At 50.0% G+C, this 18,051-nt stretch overlaps 1 protein-coding gene across 3 annotated transcripts in view; it reads left to right on the forward strand.

The window, feature by feature from the left end:
- Nucleotides 1–18,051, forward strand: part of DPYSL5 (dihydropyrimidinase like 5) — a 91,822-nt gene that overhangs the window by 68,132 nt on the left and 5,639 nt on the right. For all 3 annotated transcript variants that reach the window (XM_032391504.1, XM_032391506.1, XM_032391505.1), the window contains exons 5-11: nt 619–687; nt 2,202–2,246; nt 4,019–4,094; nt 5,086–5,242; nt 10,048–10,189; nt 11,378–11,520; nt 13,882–14,089. In XM_032391504.1, the coding sequence (XP_032247395.1) occupies nt 619–687; nt 2,202–2,246; nt 4,019–4,094; nt 5,086–5,242; nt 10,048–10,189; nt 11,378–11,520; nt 13,882–14,089 (840 nt within the window). The remainder of the gene's footprint in view (nt 1–618; nt 688–2,201; nt 2,247–4,018; nt 4,095–5,085; nt 5,243–10,047; nt 10,190–11,377; nt 11,521–13,881; nt 14,090–18,051) is intronic.

The following is an 18,051-nucleotide window of genomic DNA, read 5'->3' on the forward strand; positions in this document are numbered from 1 at the left end:
CTCTTTACAGTCCAGAATGGTATCTGAGTCTTAGATAATGATGTCTTAGTTCTAATGATAGGATATTTAAATTCCATTATAGCAAAAGAATTTGGAGCACCTCTAAAAATATTTTTAATGAGATTTGGCATCAGGATAAATCAGAGTCAGCTCTCTGCTTTCCTGTTACCCCCCGCCCAACCCCCAGAAGAGCTGAGATATTATTAACAATCTCCTCACTGGTAGATGAGCCCCTTTTCACGCCTGGAAATGAAATAGGGTACTTGGGAAGGGTTAATCTAGGTGTTGCTGGAAGCTAGAGATTTGACTAGACTTTCAGTGGGGGCAATTCTGACTTTCAGACCAATTGTCTTGGATGTCCCAAGCCTGTTGGCTAATTACAGAACTGTAATTTTAAGAGGAAAAAATATGTTCAATCCTTATGAAGTGAAACTCAAGAGAGACTTACTGCAAGGGAGCCCTGTACTGATTCTGCCCTCTTTGGAAGATGAATACTACAGAAGTGAGAAAAGTAGCAAGCCTATTGGAATGGGCTACGTCCGGCATATTTTAGTGTCCCTGGGGTTTCTGATTTTCTTGTATCTGTATGGTTCTCTCAGTTTTCTGTCTTTTATTCAGGGTGCCAAGGAGGCGCTAGATTTGGGTATCACAGGCCCAGAAGGAATCGAGATCAGCCGCCCAGAGGAGGTGAGGAAAACTTTCTGTGCCTCTTGTCAGCTTCTTTCCTATGGATTCATAGAATCTTTAGGATAGAAGAGACATCAGTAAATATAAGTTGTGTATTATCGCTTTCTCCATGGGTGAAATTCTCATCTGAAGCTTTTCAGAGAACACCCTCCTCCCTGCTGAGGTTGACATGGCCTTAAGCTTCTTTGGGAAAGACTGTATGGGGGAAACCAGACCCACCCGATTTGATTCTGATTTCAGGGATCCGAGGGAGACAACGTGAGGACAGCGGGAATTGCTTTCCCCAAAATTGAATGGGGGGCGGGGGGGTGGGGGGGAGACAGAGTGAAAGGGCCTTCAGGTGTTAGAAGAAATTCTAGACTATAAGCCAGTGATTCAGCGTTTTCTGAAATCCCTTTGAGCACCTGAGGAAAACTTTGGACCCTTCCCACCAGAAACCAGAGGCACACCCATGTCTGTGCTCTCTGCCCCTTACTACCCCATGACCCACGGCGCTGGTAATGAAAAGCCCTGCCGTCCTTCTAACCTGTGGTTTTATCCTTGCTCAGTGCTGCAGGGCGTCCACACACATCCCCGATAGTCCCCCTCCCTGCTGGAGAATTCTCCAGAGGGACCACATTGCACTTCTTGTCCTGTGACCCTATTCAGACATCCTCCACCATTCGTGAGGAAAAAGCTATTTTCCATTTCTTCAAAGCCTTCAGTGCAGGGTGGTGGCTGCATGTCCCTGAGGGACGAGGAGCCAGAGACAGGATGTGAGGGCGCTGCCATCAGACAGACAAGGCCCTGGGTGTCTGTGAGAACGGGAGTGGGCGGGTGAGCACAGGACTGGGCTTCGCTCAGTTATAGGAGGGCAAGAGCAAGGCTTTGACTGTAGGATATTAATAGCATGAGTCATCACTGTCATGGTCTAGTGGTTAAAGGCTCCACGCCAGGGGAGATTTTGCTCTCCGGAGGACCTTTGGCAACACCTAGCGATGTTTTCGGTTCTCCCACCTGGGGGTGGCACTGCTGGCCTCTAGTGGGTAGAGGTGAGGGATGCTGCTTCTGGATCCTACGGTGCCCAGACAGCCCCCACCATGAAGAATTACCTGACTCAGAACGTCCACAGTGCCAAGGTTCAGAAACCCTGGTCTGGGTTAATTTCCAGTTTGGTATTAGTGAGCCTCGTTCCTTTGCTACCGTGCTGAGGTGGCTGTGGAGAGAAGACACCAGAAAACACGGAGAGATGGGAATCTAGGTTTCCGTTTGCTTTTGTTTTGTTGCCTTTTACTTAAGGCCTGAGTAGCATCCAGCGAGGATATGCCTGGTGCTAAGTTCTCCGATTGCCTCAGGGGGAGCAGAGTGGTTGGAGCTTGGTGCTCTTGGGATGCAGCCCCTGTGGGTACAGTGGACCCTTCCAGCTCTGTGTTGGATATTCCAGAACTTTCTACAAAGTGGGCTCTTGAGCAGATGTGGGCTTGCTTGGGAGAGATGGTGAAGCTTGTTTTCTTCCGGTACTTTGTTTCTAACAGTTGGAAGCTGAAGCCACTCACCGAGTTATCACCATTGCAAACAGGGTAAGTAGACCCCGACTTGCCCTCAACCCATTCTTGACTCTGGGATCAGAAGCCAGACTCTTCAGTCTACACGGCGGAGTCCCATTCTGCCCTGGCTGCCAGCACCATGCCTGACTCGCAGGAACCCAGAACCGTTGGCTGGGTGAATGTTGTTATTCCCACAGACCTGGTGCCTAGGTCCTTCCTGCCAGCTCTCTATTCCACCCCCTTGAGCTTGCTGAGTCTGGCTTCACTGCTCAGGTGGAAATGGCTCCCATGGGAGGCAGGTGGGTTCAGGGACCACAGAACCTCCCTGCAACTGAACTCTGCTTCCTGTAGAGGAATTCGGTAGATGTTTGCTTAAACCTCCACCTCTGGACCACTTAGAAGTTTTCCTTGGTATCGCTCAGGATCTGGGGGTGCAGATGCAGTGTGGTGATGGGAACCGAGGAAGGGATGTGAGGCCTTTACCAAATACAAGCTCTCAGGTGTATGCAAGTCACTCAACCACTCTGCTATACTATTTTGTTACCTAAAATTGGAGTGGTAATATCACTTCTCACGGGATGGTTGTGAGTCTCAAAGGGGGCAGAACAGGAACGGCAGTTTATAAACAGCAGAGCCCTAGACCAAGGTTATTTCTCCTTCTAAACGATCAGTAAAGAGTTTAATTTGCTCAGAGAATCTGAACCGTCGCGTCTAGAACACTGGTTTTCTAAGTGTGGTAACTGGACCGGCAGCATCAGCATTTGTTGGGAGTTTAGAAATGCAGATTCTCGGGCCCATGCAGACCTATTGAATCAGAAACGGGGCATGATGCCCAGCCATCTGTTTTCAATAGCCCACCCCTGATTCTAGTGGGCACTAATGCTCCAGAACCTCTCCTCTGGAAAGACACGGACTCCCTCCAAGGGTGTAAGCCTGAGGGGTGGTGTTAGGAACACCAGGGAAAACACAGAGGTTGGAGGTCCAGCAGATCTCAGAATCAGACAGTAAAGTTGTGCCAAGCATATGACCTGTCGGGCCAGTTCCTAAGCTCTCTGTCCTCTCATTTTGATAAGCAGAGAAGGCATCAGAATAACATTTGGGAAAAGTTTCCCGTTAGCAATTTACAATGGACAGGGACATTGTTTTACTGGCGTAATGAGAGTTACGATATCAATTACTCCCTGATGGAAACTTACCCCAGAGTAAGGACAGATCTGAACAACACAAGTCCAGCTTCCTATTTTTTAGCTCAAACATATGCCCAGAGAAGCGAAGACATGGACCTTTGTCGTCCAGCTCAGCAGAGGAGAAGCTCATCGATACTACAATCCAGGTGTCCATTTGCAAGACCAGTCCTGTCTGACATGGACTCTGAACCCTGAACCTCCTGTATTTTGTTTCTTGTCCAGGGTGCATTCTGTCTACTGATAAAGCAGCCCTCATACAGCAGGCTTTGTCATTTTAGATACGGAGTATAATCCACGACTGTCTCTAGGTCCTCACACCCGTGAACAGAAAACAGTCCCTTGTTTTAAGTTATAAATCATCTTGATTTCGGCTGACCTCTTGCCCTGACATTCCCACTGACTCTGGGGCTGGGTGCTGCCTGCCTCCTCCCTGCTTCACGCAGTCCGTGCTCTGGCCGCCAGCCCTGCATTCCCGGTGGAAGACCCTCCCCCTGAGAGTGGGGCTGAGAGATACAGGGGGAGGTGCTGCGGCCGCATTGGTTTGGCTGGGGCTGTGCTCGTGCTTGGCAGGTTCATGGCGTTGATGCGCTCTCCTTCCCGCTGGGTTTCCTTATTTAGACCCACTGCCCGATCTACCTGGTCAACGTGTCCAGCATCTCGGCCGGTGAGGTTATCGCAGCTGCTAAGATGCAAGGTGAGTCCTGGGGCTGGAATGGACATGGGCATGTGGGGTGGGATTGCAGCCCTACGGGGCCCGCCAGCCCAGGGGCCCAGTGTATGCCCTGTTCTCTCCTGTCACCCTTAGAAGCACTCTGCTCTAGCCTGGGTCCAGTGAGTTAGAACCACTGTTTTCCTCTGCACATCTGTCTGCCTAACAGCTTTACGGAAGTGTCTGTCACCTCTCCTGGGTCTGGTCAAATTTTCCAAGTTTTCAGGCAACTCATTAATTGCTATCTTTTTGGCCTCTTGGGTTTTACTAGCGGTTGCCTTGGTAACCGACATAAAATCCTGGACCAGTTCCAATGGACATTTCAGGGGATGCTTTGGAAGTCCCTGGAGGAATAACAGCATCTGAGCCCAACTTCCCTCACAGCCCCCCCCCCCCCCCCGGCACCCTGAGTACGAGCCCCGGGGCGCCTGTGTTTCTGCTATTGCCGAGCACCCGGCAGCGCCTGGAGGTTTTTATCTGTGCTTGTGGTCTCAGCCGGCTCAGGGTGCCAGCGAGGGCCTGCTAACAGGAGAAACCAAGGCACGATCACAGACCTGGGGCTATAAATCAGAGCAAGGGCTCCCAGCCTTCTGGCCGGATGGCCTGCGAGATCCCGCCCCCTCCCGCCCCCTCCCGCCTCTCCCCTCCTGGGAGCCCCTGGCCTGTCTCACCTGCGCTATTGCCCCTCCTTCCTCCCAGCAGCGCCCCGCGGCCCCTGAGCTCCAGCCAAGCCGCGCTCCTCCAAGTGCGGCGCTGCCCCTCCTCGGCGCCCCTGCCCTTCTGTTCTTCTTGCCTGGAGCCAGCCTGGCGAGATGCAGCACTCTGGCCTTGACCCCAGCTGTGCTCTCAAACACCCTCGTGAGCTCGGGCAAGTCCCTTCCTCTCTGACTTCAGCTCCTTCACCGAGGACCATTCAGACCAATGGTCTCTCAGGTCGGTTGGCTTCCTACTCATGGTCTGACCTCTCTCCTTGCAGGGAAGGTCGTTCTGGCCGAGACCACCACGGCGCATGCCACGCTGACCGGCTTACACTACTACCACCAGGACTGGTCCCACGCGGCCGCCTACGTCACGGTGCCTCCGCTGAGACTGGACACCAACACCTCAACCTACCTCATGAGCCTGCTGGCCAAGTAAGGCGCTTCAGCCGAACACTGTGGCCCCAGAGCACAGCATTAACTCGTGATAGGCGCCTTCCCGGGAATTTATGCATCTTCACCGTGATGTCCTAGCGGCCCCAAATCTGACCTAGAGTTAATTTCATTGTGCCCGTGGGATGACTTGGCCCTGGTGACCCTCTCCAGGGCCCATCAGATAACTGCCATCCTATGGGGCTTCCCTGACCACTCGATTTGGAGTGAGAGCTTCTGAAGTGTAAGAGGCGAGAGCAGCCTATAGAAAAGCGTGAACAGTGGTGATTCAGAATTTCAAGGGACATTGCTTTTTACGCTGAAGACCACTGCAGGGCTGTGGGATGTGGCCTCTGACGTGTCCTAGAATGTATGTGGGCCTTTCTGTCTCTTTGTTCTTCACCTCTCCCTGCTCTCATTGTTTTGCAACAATGTATCTCCCCACATGTGTCTCCCTCCTTTCTTTCCTCTTTTCCCTCTGCCTTCTGCCCTCTCTCCCTCTTTCCCCTCATCCTCCCCTTCCAGATCTCCTTTTCTCCAGCTTCTTTTTTTCTAACACTACTTTTTCCCATGTGATCCAAATCTAAAGGCAAAAGTTTAACCAACAGGTTGAATTCAGAGGGAAACAAACATGAAAAGCTTTTGTTTGCAGCTTCTTTCTTTCCTTTAGTAACATTTTGGGTAGAATCCATTGCTTTCTCTCCCTTTTGGTTACTAACGTCCAGTCTAGTTTAAATGTCCATCTCCTCCCTTCCCCACGCCCACTTCCGGGCTGGGGGATTCTTCTCCACACCCAAGCACCAGCCTGTACTCCTGCTTCTCAGGCAGAAAGTGGCTGGCCTTTGGGGCCCTCTCTGGGCAGGGCACATGCCCAGTGTGGGCTCTCTTGTGCCTCCCTCACATAATCCCCTGCTCTGGGAGATGGGGTCCAGCTTGACCTCTTCCTCCTGCATCTTCCTAGCTTCCAGAGCTAGCGGTGTCCCTGCAAACAAGGACCCTGGAAGGCAGCTCAAGCCTGGCCACCTTCTGCAGTGTCTGGGGCCCAGCAAAAGCTCACCCAGCTTTGCCACTCTCCACAGTGGGAGGGCAGGCTGTCCCCATCCCAATGGCTCTCCTCACCCAGAGGCTCGGGGCAGGTCCACCAACCCACCTCCCAGGCAAAGGCCCACTGCGATCACCTCTGCTCTCTGTGGGTGAACCTGTTGAAATGTGCCCTCCTTGACTGCTAGGAGAGAGAGTAGGGAAGCCCACTCAAACCATGAAAAGAAGGAGGTAGGAAAGACAACAGGACTCTCCATTCTACAACACCTCAGTCTCCCTGCCTGTCCTCTGCTTTTATACACCTGGGGGTGGTGATAGGCCTCTTCTCTTCTAGGGTGATGGTGGGGATAATTGAGGGAAGTGGCCAGCCCCAACTGAAGACGGCTGAGAGGAGAAATGCCAGATCAGCTCTTACTTTTAAAGATGCTTTTCAGGGGCGCCTGGGTGGTTCAGTCAGTTAAGCGTCAGACTCTTGATCTCAAAGTCATGAGTTCAAGCCCGTAGAGCCTACTTTAAAAAAAAAAAAAAAGCTTTTCATTGGGAAAAACCAGCCTCCTTTTCATCATTATCAACACAACAAAAACAAACATGTATCATGAGCCCACTGTAATACTTTGGGCTCAGTTCCAAGGTCAAAGAATCTTTTGAAATACCTGCTTGCCATAGGCAATTTAACTGAAAGAACAGAAAGGTGGTAAGTGCCCCCACCCACCCAAATTCAACTAGGCTGGGGGAAGAAGAGTATTATTAATTGAATAATTTAAGTTTTTATGTCTAGCCTATTTTTAATCTAAATTATGTAAATAAATTCGCTCAAGTCGAATTGTAATTTCATGTGAACTATTATGAGAATAGTTTCAATCCCTTTTTAAATCAGTGCATATTATAAAAATGTGCAATTTTATAGAATTTGGAGCATTGTTTTAACATTCTCGTGATTGACAGGAATTTATGGTTACTTTCTTTTTGTCTTTAGGGCGCACTGTTGGTGATAAATGATATTATACAAAATACCTGATTGAAAACCCAGACACCAATGATCATATTCCTATAAGAGAATCTGTGCTGCTTCATCGTGATCTACTTTAGGATATGATTTCTTATATGTCAGTGTAAAAAGCATAATCTGTGGATGGGAGGATTTATCTTTTATTTAAAAGCTAATTTCTTTTTCCTTTTTTTATTGAAGTACAGTTGACACAGGATGCGACATTAGTTTCGGGAGTACAGCAGTGATCCGACAGCTCTGGGGCTTCCGCTGGGCTCACAGTGTAGCTATGACCTGTCACCATGCACCCCACCATCACAGTACCACTGACTAGGTGTCCCGTGCTGGGCCTTCCTTCCTGGTGACTTACTCATTCCAGAACTGGAAGCCCATACCGCCCCTACCCTTCATGCATTGTGCCCATCCCGCCACCCCCCTCCCTTCTGGCAACCATCAGTTCATTCTCTGTGTAAAATCTGATTTCTTAAAGGGGCCAGAAGTTTTTTCATTTGAATATGTAAAATTTTAAAGGACTTCACAAAGCCAGTCATGTTTGAAAGTTTGTTTTTTTTTTTTTAAAGATTTTATTTATTTGACAGAGAGAGGCACAGTGAGAGAGGGAACATAAGCAGAGGGAGTGGGAGAGGGAGAAGCAGACTCCCAGCTGAACAAGGAGCCCGATGCAGGGTTCGATCCCAGGACCCTGGGATCAGGACCCGAGCCGAAGGCAGACGCCTAACGACTAAGCCACCCAGGAGCCCCTGAAACTTCAGAGTATGGTTGGTGTGTCCTATCTCCTAGATTCAGGGCAGCACTAGGTGACCTCAAAAGCCCCTTTGGAGGGGGCACCTGGGTGGCTCAGTCAGTTAAGCATCTGCCTTCGGCTCAGGTCATGATCCCAGGGTCCTGGGTTACAGCCCTGCATCATCCTCCCTCTCCTTCTGCCGCTCCTCCCCCAACCCCTGCTCATGCTCTCGCTCTCTCTCAAATAAATAAATAAGAAATCTTTAAAAAAAAAAACAAAAACCTTCTGGAATGTGACCACATTATTCACACTTGCCCCAAGGGCACCTACTTGTGTGGGAATCTTTTTTGAAGGTGGGTGCTCAGTAAGACCTGGTTGAAGAATGGGAGTTGAGGTCCCTAACCCTCCGCTGGTGACTCTGACAGGCACCTCTTCTCATCTGATCCCTGCCTGGGCGTCTGGAAGACCCCTGAGAAGAAGGTGAAACTCTGTTGGGTTCGGCAGGCCCAGGGAACATGGGCAGCCCTGAGACACCCTAGAACAAACCGTCTGCTGTGTGGAGAGTCCCTCCCGCAGTCTCTGAGAAGGTCCAGAGCAGCAGCTTTGGCTAAGGAAGACACCAGCCCATGCCTCAGGAAGAACAAGTCATCTCACTGTGGATCTGGCCAAGGACATTAGTCATTTGGCAACAGCTGTGACTGATGAGCCCTGCCAGGCCCCCGCTAGAGACAGCCCAACATGCAGCCTGACCCCGAATCATCTGAGGGCCTTACAAATATGGTCACCAAGCCAGTGAATGCCTTCTCCCAGAGTCCCCTTCTGACTCGAGCAGCCATCACAGCCCACGGGCACTCCCAAGGCTTTTTCGCCTCCTACAAATTAGATTCTCAGGGCTCCTGCTGTGCGGTCCCAGCAGTTGTCCCCCTCTCCCACATGACCCCCATGCTCCAGCCTGGACCTGCCTGCCCTCCAACAGTGTTTCTTCCTGAGGTTGCCCCAGCCTGGGCAACGTGGGCACCCTTCCTCCTCCGCCCCACACCATCTCTGAGCCCTCGGCCTACAGAGATCTCTGAACGTGGCCCGGCTCTCTGCTGCCCTCATTTGGCAGAGTCTGCCGCCTCGTGCACATGTTCTCACCGTCCTGAGTTTCTAGCGAGCCCAGAACCCCCAGAGAGCCCCACCGCGCCATAGCCACCCGCAGCCTTGCATGGAGGCCAGCCTCAGTAACCGTCTGATGCTCACGGAGGGCAGGCGTGGTGAACTGGTTGACTTGCACATCATGGCTGGGTTATGAAGGCAGACTTCTCTTCCGTCTTGTACCTCCTTTCCCCAATTCTGCGCCATTGGAGCCCCCACATCCAAGAAAGCTCCAGCTGCAAGTTATTTAGCAAAGCTTAACACTGAACCTGTGAATGTTTTGCCCAGCACATGCTTGTCGCCAGCGGGAACTGGTGGGGGTTGAGGAAGGAGATGAGAGGAAGTTGGCATCTGGGCGTGTGGCAGTGCAACCACCTCACACGAGCAAAATGCTAAGTTCAGTCTTTCTCTGGCCGCGGTCTTCACTCTTAAAAGTTGACGTCCCAAAGGCTCCTATCAGTGTCTCCTGTGACGTTGACAGGTGGTGTCACACTCAGCCCGTATTCCCATTCTGCATATGAGTCAACTGAGGTTCACACAGATTAAGTAACTTGTTAGAGGGGCGCCTGGGTGGCTCAGTCATTAAGCATCTGCCTTCGGTTCAGGTCATGATCCCAGGGTCCTGGGATCGAGCCCCGCATCGGGCTCCCTGCTCCTCGGGAAGCCTGCTTCTCCCTCTCCCACCCCCCCTGTTTGTGTTCCCTCTCTCGCTGTCTCTCTCTCTCTCTGTCAAATAAATAAAATCTTATAAAAAAAAAAAAAGGTAACTTGTTAGAGATCATACTTCAGAGGTCAGCTTTGCCTGGGTCCCAAGGGAAGGCTTTTCTCCTGCATCTGTCCCACCCTCTGGGACCCTGGCCTCCCTCCCTTACTGGTCACATCCTTCTCTCTATCCAGTGATACTCTGAACATTGTGGCATCAGATCACCGGCCTTTCACTACGAAGCAGAAAGCTATGGGCAAGGAGGACTTCACCAAGATCCCGCATGGAGTGAGTGGTGTGCAGGACCGCATGAGCGTCATCTGGGAGAGAGGAGTGGTATGTTCCAGGGACCCCTCCCTGCTCAAGTCCTAGCAAGTTTTCACTCTTTGGAGGGCTGCATCAATGGCTCCTTGTTTCACTCAAAAACAAAACCAAAAAGGTCTTCCCCGCCCCAACACCCCCACCCCCATGCCCCCACAAACAAAAAGGTAGTATGGCCTATTACAGAAATTTGGAAAATACAGAAAAGTATTAGGGGGAAAAATCCCCATAATTCCATTCTGAGAAATTAAATGATTAATATTTTGATATATTTCTTTCTAGTTCTATGTATGTGCTACATGTTATTTTAATAACTGGGTTCATCTTTTTTTTTCATATAACAGTCTATCTTGAGTGTTTGCCTATATCAGTAAAAATTCTTTTAAAACATCTTTTTGATTAGCTAAATAACATTTCCTCCAATGGAAGTACCACATTTGTTCATCCTTCCCTGATGTTTGGAACTTTGAGCTGTTTCAAAATTTTGCACTTACAAATAATGCTGCAGAGAATTTCTTTGTTCATGAGTATATGTACTGTCAGCATTTCTAATTATTTCCTTAGGATAGATTTCTAGAAGCAGATTTCTGAGCCAAAGGATATGGACATTTTTAAGGCTCTTTATATATTTTGTCTAATTGCTTTTCAAAAAAGATAGGGACTAGGACTTCATTTGAATACCACCTGTTCTCCCCATGAAGAATAAGTATTTTTGGTCAAAGTATGAGCCTAAGGAGATCTGAAGTCCTCAAGACTAAGCCACCAGCTCAGGGGGGCACAGGAGTGGCTGAGGAATCCTCCTTGAAGGGAGTCCATGGTTCTCTCCCTGCTGGGTGAGGCAGGAAGATGTTTTTGAAGAGAACAGAATATATGTCCCTTTGTGGATGAAGGGAGGCTACCGACCCATCCGTAGTGAGCATATGAGAAGAGCTGGTTGTACAAACAGGAGGTAGATTTCCACTGGGTAGACAGCCTTTTGCAAAGGGCCCACTCACCATTGTTGCTGGATGAAGGAGTAAGGAGTGAGCAAGGGCTGGGGACCAAGCCAACCAGGTTGGCTTGTTAGACATGGTGCCCACGTCATTGTCCTTCTAGGCACCACTGACCTGACCAACTAAAAGGCCACAGGCCCGAGGCAAGGGTGACCAGGGGTTTGAGGCACACGCAGGGTTTGGTTGACTTGACACTCCTGCAATGTTTCAGGTTGGAGGAAAGATGGATGAGAACCGTTTTGTGGCCGTGACCAGCTCCAATGCAGCAAAGATTCTCAACCTGTATCCCCGCAAAGGCCGCATCATCCCTGGAGCCGATGCCGACGTGGTGGTGTGGGATCCAGAAGCCACCAAGTAAAGCCTGCTGCTAGCTTCCAGGATGAGAGGGACATGGGGTTTTAAGGAACTTATATTACAAAACTCCACAAGCTTATTGTCTTTGCCCTGCGTTTAGCATAGCGAAGTCTGACCCTGAGGACCTGCCGTGGTCTGGACACTAGGAATGCAGCAATGAACAAGACAGTCTTTTTTTTGAGAGAGAGAGAGAGAGAGAGAGCAAGTGGGGAGGGGCAGAGGGAGAAGGAGAGAGAGAATCCTAAGTAGGCTCCACATGCAGTGCAGAGCCCGATGCAGGGCTCGATCTCACAACCCTGAGATCATGCCTGAGCCAAAATCAAGAGTCAGATGCTTAACCAATCCCGAACCCGCTACAGTGCATCTCCGTGCGCACAGCTCTTTACAGTATTTCAAAGCGGCTTCACATCAGTGAGCGCATTTGATTTCCATGCAGCCCCAAGAAACACTCATGCTGGAGTTTTCATTTCCATTTTCCTATTGAAGAAGCTAAGACCAGAGAGTAGAGGGCTCCCCACATCACAGAGCTAAGAAGCAGTTGAACTGGCCGGATACCCTGACACTCCAGGCTCTCCCACCCGCCCCCTGCTTCCCTCCTAGAGGGTGTTGGGAACTCCTGAGTGCACAGCGCTCGACAGCCGCAACATTAATGGCCACGAGCTGAGTGAATATATGGAGTGTCTCAGTAGTCACCATGCCACAGGATGCAGAACATGGTTTTTACTCAGAGATTCGGGCAGGGGAGATGGAAACCGTTTTTTCATATTAAATTTCATTCAATCACTCAACAGATTTTTAAGTGCCACTCTTCCCAGGCACTTTTCCAGGTGCACAAGCTAGAAGTGACAAGATAGGCAAACATTGAATGGAATTTTGAAAATACAAAGTTGAATTGAAAAGAAAGCCAGGACTGTGTACCACCACCCGCCCTGATGCCAGGATACCCACGCTGTCTTCTCCGTAGGAGCATTCAAGAAGCTGTGTTCTGCATCCTGATGCCTGGGGCTGGTCCCTGCTGCTGTAGAGGTGTGGCTGTCATTGATCGCTAGTGGCAGAAAAACCCCTAGAGTTTGGGGGCACCTGGCTGGCGCAGTTGGTTAAACGTCGGACTCGGTTTCGGCTCAGGTCGTGATCTCAGGGTCGTGAGTCTGAGCCCCGCATTGGGCTCCATGCTCAGCACGGAGTCTGCTTGAGATTCTCTCTCCCTCTCCCTCTGCCCCTCTGCTCATCCTCTCTCTTTCTCTCTCAAAAATAAATAAATAAATCTAAAAAAAAAAAAAAGCCCCCCCCGCCCCCACACACACAAACAACACTAGAGTTCAGCCCAGTTGATTAATTTCCTGGGGCTGCCCTAACCCTACCTCAGACTGGGGGAGTTTACACACCAGAAATTTATTTTCTCACAGTTCTGGAGGCTAGAAGTCCAAGATCAAGGTGTCTGCAGGGTTCAGGAGGGTTGGTTTCATCTGAGGCCTCTCCCCTTGGGTTGTAAATGGCTGTCTTTCCCCTCTGTCTTCATATGGTCTTTCCTTTATGAGTGTCCATGTCTGGTGTCTGAATTTCCTCTTCTTATAAAGACATCAGTCAGATTGGATTAGGGTCCACCCATATGACCTCATTTTACTTTAATTAGCTCTTTAAAAGCCCTATCTCTAAATGTAGGCACATTCAGAGACTGGGGATGAGGACTTCAGTATATAATTTTGGGGGGTAATACAATTCAACCTGCAACAACCAGCTTTGGGGGATCATTCCTTCCCACTGAGCATCCCCCCCATCCCACTGAGCATCCCCCCTTCCTACTGAGCATCACCCTTTCCAACTGAGCATCACCCTTTCCACTGAGCATCCACCTTCCTACTGAGCATCCCCCCTTCCTACTGAGCATCACCCTTTCCAACTGAGCATCACCCCTTCCCACTGAGCATCACCCCATTCCACTGAGCATCCACCTTCCTACTGAGCATCCCCCCTTCCTACTGAGCATCACCCTTTCCAACTGAGCATCACCCTTCCCACTGAGCATCCACCTTCCTACTGAGCATCCCCCCTTCCTACTGAGCATCACCCCTTCCCACTGAGCATCACCCCTTCCCACTGAGCATCACCCCATTCCACTGAGCATCTCCCCATCCCACTGAGCATCTCCCCTTCCTACTGAACATCTCCTCATCCCACTGAACATCACCCCTTCCCACTGAGCATTTCCCCTTCCCACTGAGCATCCTCCCTTCCCACTTTGAGCATCACCCCATTCTACTGAGCATCACCCCATCCCACTGAGCATCCCCCCATTCCACTGAGCTGAGACATCTTTACCTCTTCTCAGAGCTTTCTATCCCACCACTGCTTCTCCCGCAGGACCATTTCATCCAGCACCCAGGTGCAGGGAGGAGACTTCAACCTGTACGAGAACATGCGCTGCCATGGCGTCCCGCTGGTCACCATCAGCCGGGGGCGAGTCGTGTACGAGAATGGTGTCTTCATGTGTGCTGAGGGCACTGGCAAGTTCTATCCCCTGAGGTCCTTCCCGGACACTGTCTACAAGAAGCTAGTCCAGAGAGAAAAGGTAAGATGAGGGATGGAGAAGAAGGGTATGGGAAGAGGTTGAGGCCCCCTGTTGGGGATTCTATAATGACTGTATTAAATCTCAAAGATGGTCTCACTCTCTTCTCCCACTGAATCCTATTGCCTGGAATGGTCACTTTAGGAACAATTGAAAGAGCAGAAAGGGGTACCTATAACAAAGTAAAACGTAGTGGGAACAGTCACTAATTCCCCTGGAGCTAAGGGAATACTAAAGGCTGCTCACAGATGTCCCCAGCATCTAGTCTCTGCGAAGATTCTTGCCCATCCTCCAGTGGAATTCCTGGCTTGGCCTGGGTTACCATATTTGCCCTGGAGTTGCTCTTTCCCTGAACCCTCCCCCTCCCTTGTGACTGTAGTAAGGTGGGTGGGATTTGCCAGGTTTGGACCCCCCCCTCCCCCAGCACTGCTAATGGTCAGGCCAGGTCTGGAACAGTTCATATCTCAGGGGTCCCACCCAGTCCTTGGATTCCATAAGCACCCTGTTCACTAAAGTTTTGGGCTTCTCCTCATCCCCAGGGGTTCTGTCCTCCGAGTAGACACAGTTACCCAAAGGAAGACTGGCTGTACCTTCATTGCTTGGGGATTGATTGTCCAGCCTTATCTTTGAGAGCTGGCCTGGAGAATCTGGCCCGAGTTCTTGCTGACAACGCCAGGTGCTGGGGACTGCAGGCCTGGCCTCTGGGCAGAGGTCGCAGATCATCAGGAGAGAACAGCTCTGACACCCTGAGAGCTGAAAGCATCATGCTGTTTCCTCTCCCCTTCCTGTGGCCTAAGGCAGCATTAGTGTGGCTTCAGAAGGCTCCTGTCTAGATAGGGCGAGCATTCTTCTAGCACGACCGAGGGCCCAGCAGCTCTCCTGCCTAGGCTCTGGGATGCCGTGGTTGGAATCATGGCACACTTAAGAGATGTTGATCTTTTTTTTTTTTTTTTTTTTTAATTTCCTCACCCAGCTTCCCCGGTGTTCTGTTCTTCTGTTCCTTTTGCCCAGTACATCCCAGTCCTCTGTACACAGCAGGTGCTCACTGTGTGTTCTGAAGAAAGTTCAGTGCAGATTTCTGGTAAACTGCTCAGCTCAGCCTTGTCTGTCAGCCGCTTGTCTGTGCAGGGGTGAGGCCCAGTAAAATGGTCTGTGTGTTTTTCAGCCAGAGGCCCTAAGTAGCAGCTGGTAGGGGCGCCTTTTCTGGACCCTTCCAGGTGACCTCCCTGCCCCCACCCCACCCCCCATATTGTGGTCACTGTCCCAGGCCAGCATCAGCTTCCTACTCCCAGGCCCCGTGCTCTCCACTCATCATCAGCTCTGGCTTCCAACAGGGACCAGAGATATAAAGGACCCTGACTGAAAATAGACTCAGCTGCCATATGACTGAGCTCTAGAAGTCTGCTCAATAGTATCTCAGGAATAGGGCTTTTAAGAGCTGCCTGGGGCTTGGCACACTTGCCATAAAATGATCATATGACCTCTCATCTTCAGCCAGACTTTCTTAGTCTCTTGGTTCTCTAGTCCTTTATGCCAAAGCCAAGCTTCTTTATTCGGTGCCTCAGACCTCCCCTCCTTGTTCCCCTTCTCATTCCTTCCTGGAACCACCCAAAGGCTTTCAGGAGCAGCTGCTTCAGCCTGTGCCCTCCCAGCTGTTCTCTGAACACCCACTACTCTGGCTGGCCTGTGAAGCCCCAGCTCCGGAAGGAAGGTTCCACCGGGTGGGATGGGAGGCAAGTAGGCCTTCCTGCACTTTTCGGGGCCCTCACCAAGACTTCGTTCCACCCGAGTGTCGTCCTCAATAGAGCCCCTCTGTACAAGTGCATTCACAAAAACTACAGCTTTCTTTCACAAACTATGGTCCAGGCCTCCTGGGCTGGGAGGGGTGTGTGTGACGGGACAAGGGAAACGCCAGAGCAGGATAGTGCCAGTTTCCATTCCCCATCTTTGATTATCAGATAGAAGTTTTTTTTAAGTATTAGTTATTTAAGTCATCTCTACACCCCACGTGGGGCTCAAACTCCCATCCCCGAGATCAAGAGTCACATGCTCCTCTGACTGAGCCAGCCAGGCGCCCCTGATTTCCAGATAGAATTTTAAGTGATCGGGCAAACTGGGAGTTCCGGGTTCCCAAAGGCACGGGAGGCAAACGTGAGCGTGTCTGTGACCGCTGAGTTCCTCTTGATTCGCTGGCTTGTGGGGCCTTCAAGGTTCCACCATTGCCTGGTTCCTTCCCAGTCTCGATGAAGTAAGGGTGTGTAAGACTGATATTTGAGAAGCAAGCATCTAGAGCATCAGAGTAAATAGGGCATATGAACACCAGAAGATCAATCCTGCTGGCTTTTTCCATGTGTGAGGGCCCAGAGCTCTCAGGATGACGATTGATCCTTCTCTGCCCAAGGCTAACAAAGGAAGAAATCCAAAGCCAGATCTGCTGTGGGGGAGCAGACTTGGGTTACATGAAAACAAAACAAAACAAAACCATGACTTCAGTTATCACAGTGTTCAATCCAAAAGCAAGCTCAGGGTCTGTTGGGAGGTGAATAGTCCCATCTCCAGTGTGCTCCTCGGATGTGGACGGTGGCAGAGGCCTCAGCCAGCCTCTGGAAGGCGTACCGACAAGAGCCCGAAGAGGGAGGCATTCATACACCAGAATGTCTGACAAAGGGTGGCTGTCATTTTAAAAAGGAAACTGGAAAATAACATGTGCCGGTTAGGATGTGGAGAAACTGGGACCCTTATTCATTGCTGGCGGGAATGCGAAATGGTGCAGCCACTTTGGAAGACAGTTTGGCAGTTCCCCAAAAGTTAGATATTAGAGTTACCAAATGAGCTCTACTCTTGGGTATAGCCTCAAGGGAAATCAAAATATGTATCTACACAAAAGCTTTACGTAATGTTCATAGCAGCATTATTTGTAGAGGGCAAGAAGTGGATACAACTCAAATGTCCATCAGCTGTTGAATGGATAAACAGAATGAGGTATATCCATAGGGTAGAATATTATTGAGCCAGAAAAGGAAATGGAGTGCTGACAGATACTACACACCATATACGTGAGCCTCAAAAACCTGACGCTAAGTGAAAGAATCTAGTCACAAAAGACCACATATTTTATGATCCCATTTATAGGAAATGTCCAGAAGAAGGAAATCCGTAGACAGAAAATCCATCAGTGGTTACTCAGGGCTGGGTGCTGGGGAATGGGTGTGGGATTGCTTTTGGGGTGATGAAAATGTTTGGGAATGAGAAGGTTGTGGGAGTGGCCCAATGTTGTGAATATACACACCTCTGAAACATCACTGAATTGTATACTCCATTAATTTTTTTTTTTTTTTTTGAGGAAGAGAGAGAGAGAGTGCGAGTGGCGGGGGGTGCCAGAGGGAGAGGGAGAGAATCTTAAGCAGACTCGGTGCTGAGCACAGAGCCCGACATGGGGCTTGATCTCACGACCCGAGATCATGACCTGAGCAGAAATCAAGAGTCGGACACTTAACTGACTAAGCCACCCAGGGACCCCTGAATTATATACTTTAAAATGGCAAGTTTCGTGGTACATAAATTATATTGCAATTTGAAAAAAAAAAAAGAATATCTGATGACAGTTCTGTGGTCTTTCCAAAAAAAGATATTTTAGTCAGGAAATAGGATCAACAAGGGTCACAGAAAGTACTGTAAGCCCCTCTAAAAGGCAGCCTCATAAACGCATGAGATGGATACCAATTCACAACGTGTGGGCTCCTCAGGCCAGCCGAGGTGGAGGAGCACCAGCTTCCAGGACTGATGGAAATTCAACCCAGGGTCTCTGTATCTGAAGCATTTATTACAATGACAATGTAAGGTTCCCAAGCAAAGGCTTGTTCTATTGCCTGTTGTCACAGCCTTTCTGTAAAAGAATGCACGTATGCAGAAAAAGGAAACTAACAAAAAAATCTCATTTTCCAAAAATGATGAATGATCGGCCC

The sequence above is a fragment of the Phoca vitulina genome, unplaced genomic scaffold (assembly GCF_004348235.1).
Source record: "Phoca vitulina isolate PV1807 unplaced genomic scaffold, GSC_HSeal_1.0 scaffold63, whole genome shotgun sequence".
Lineage (NCBI taxonomy): Eukaryota > Metazoa > Chordata > Mammalia > Carnivora > Phocidae > Phoca > Phoca vitulina.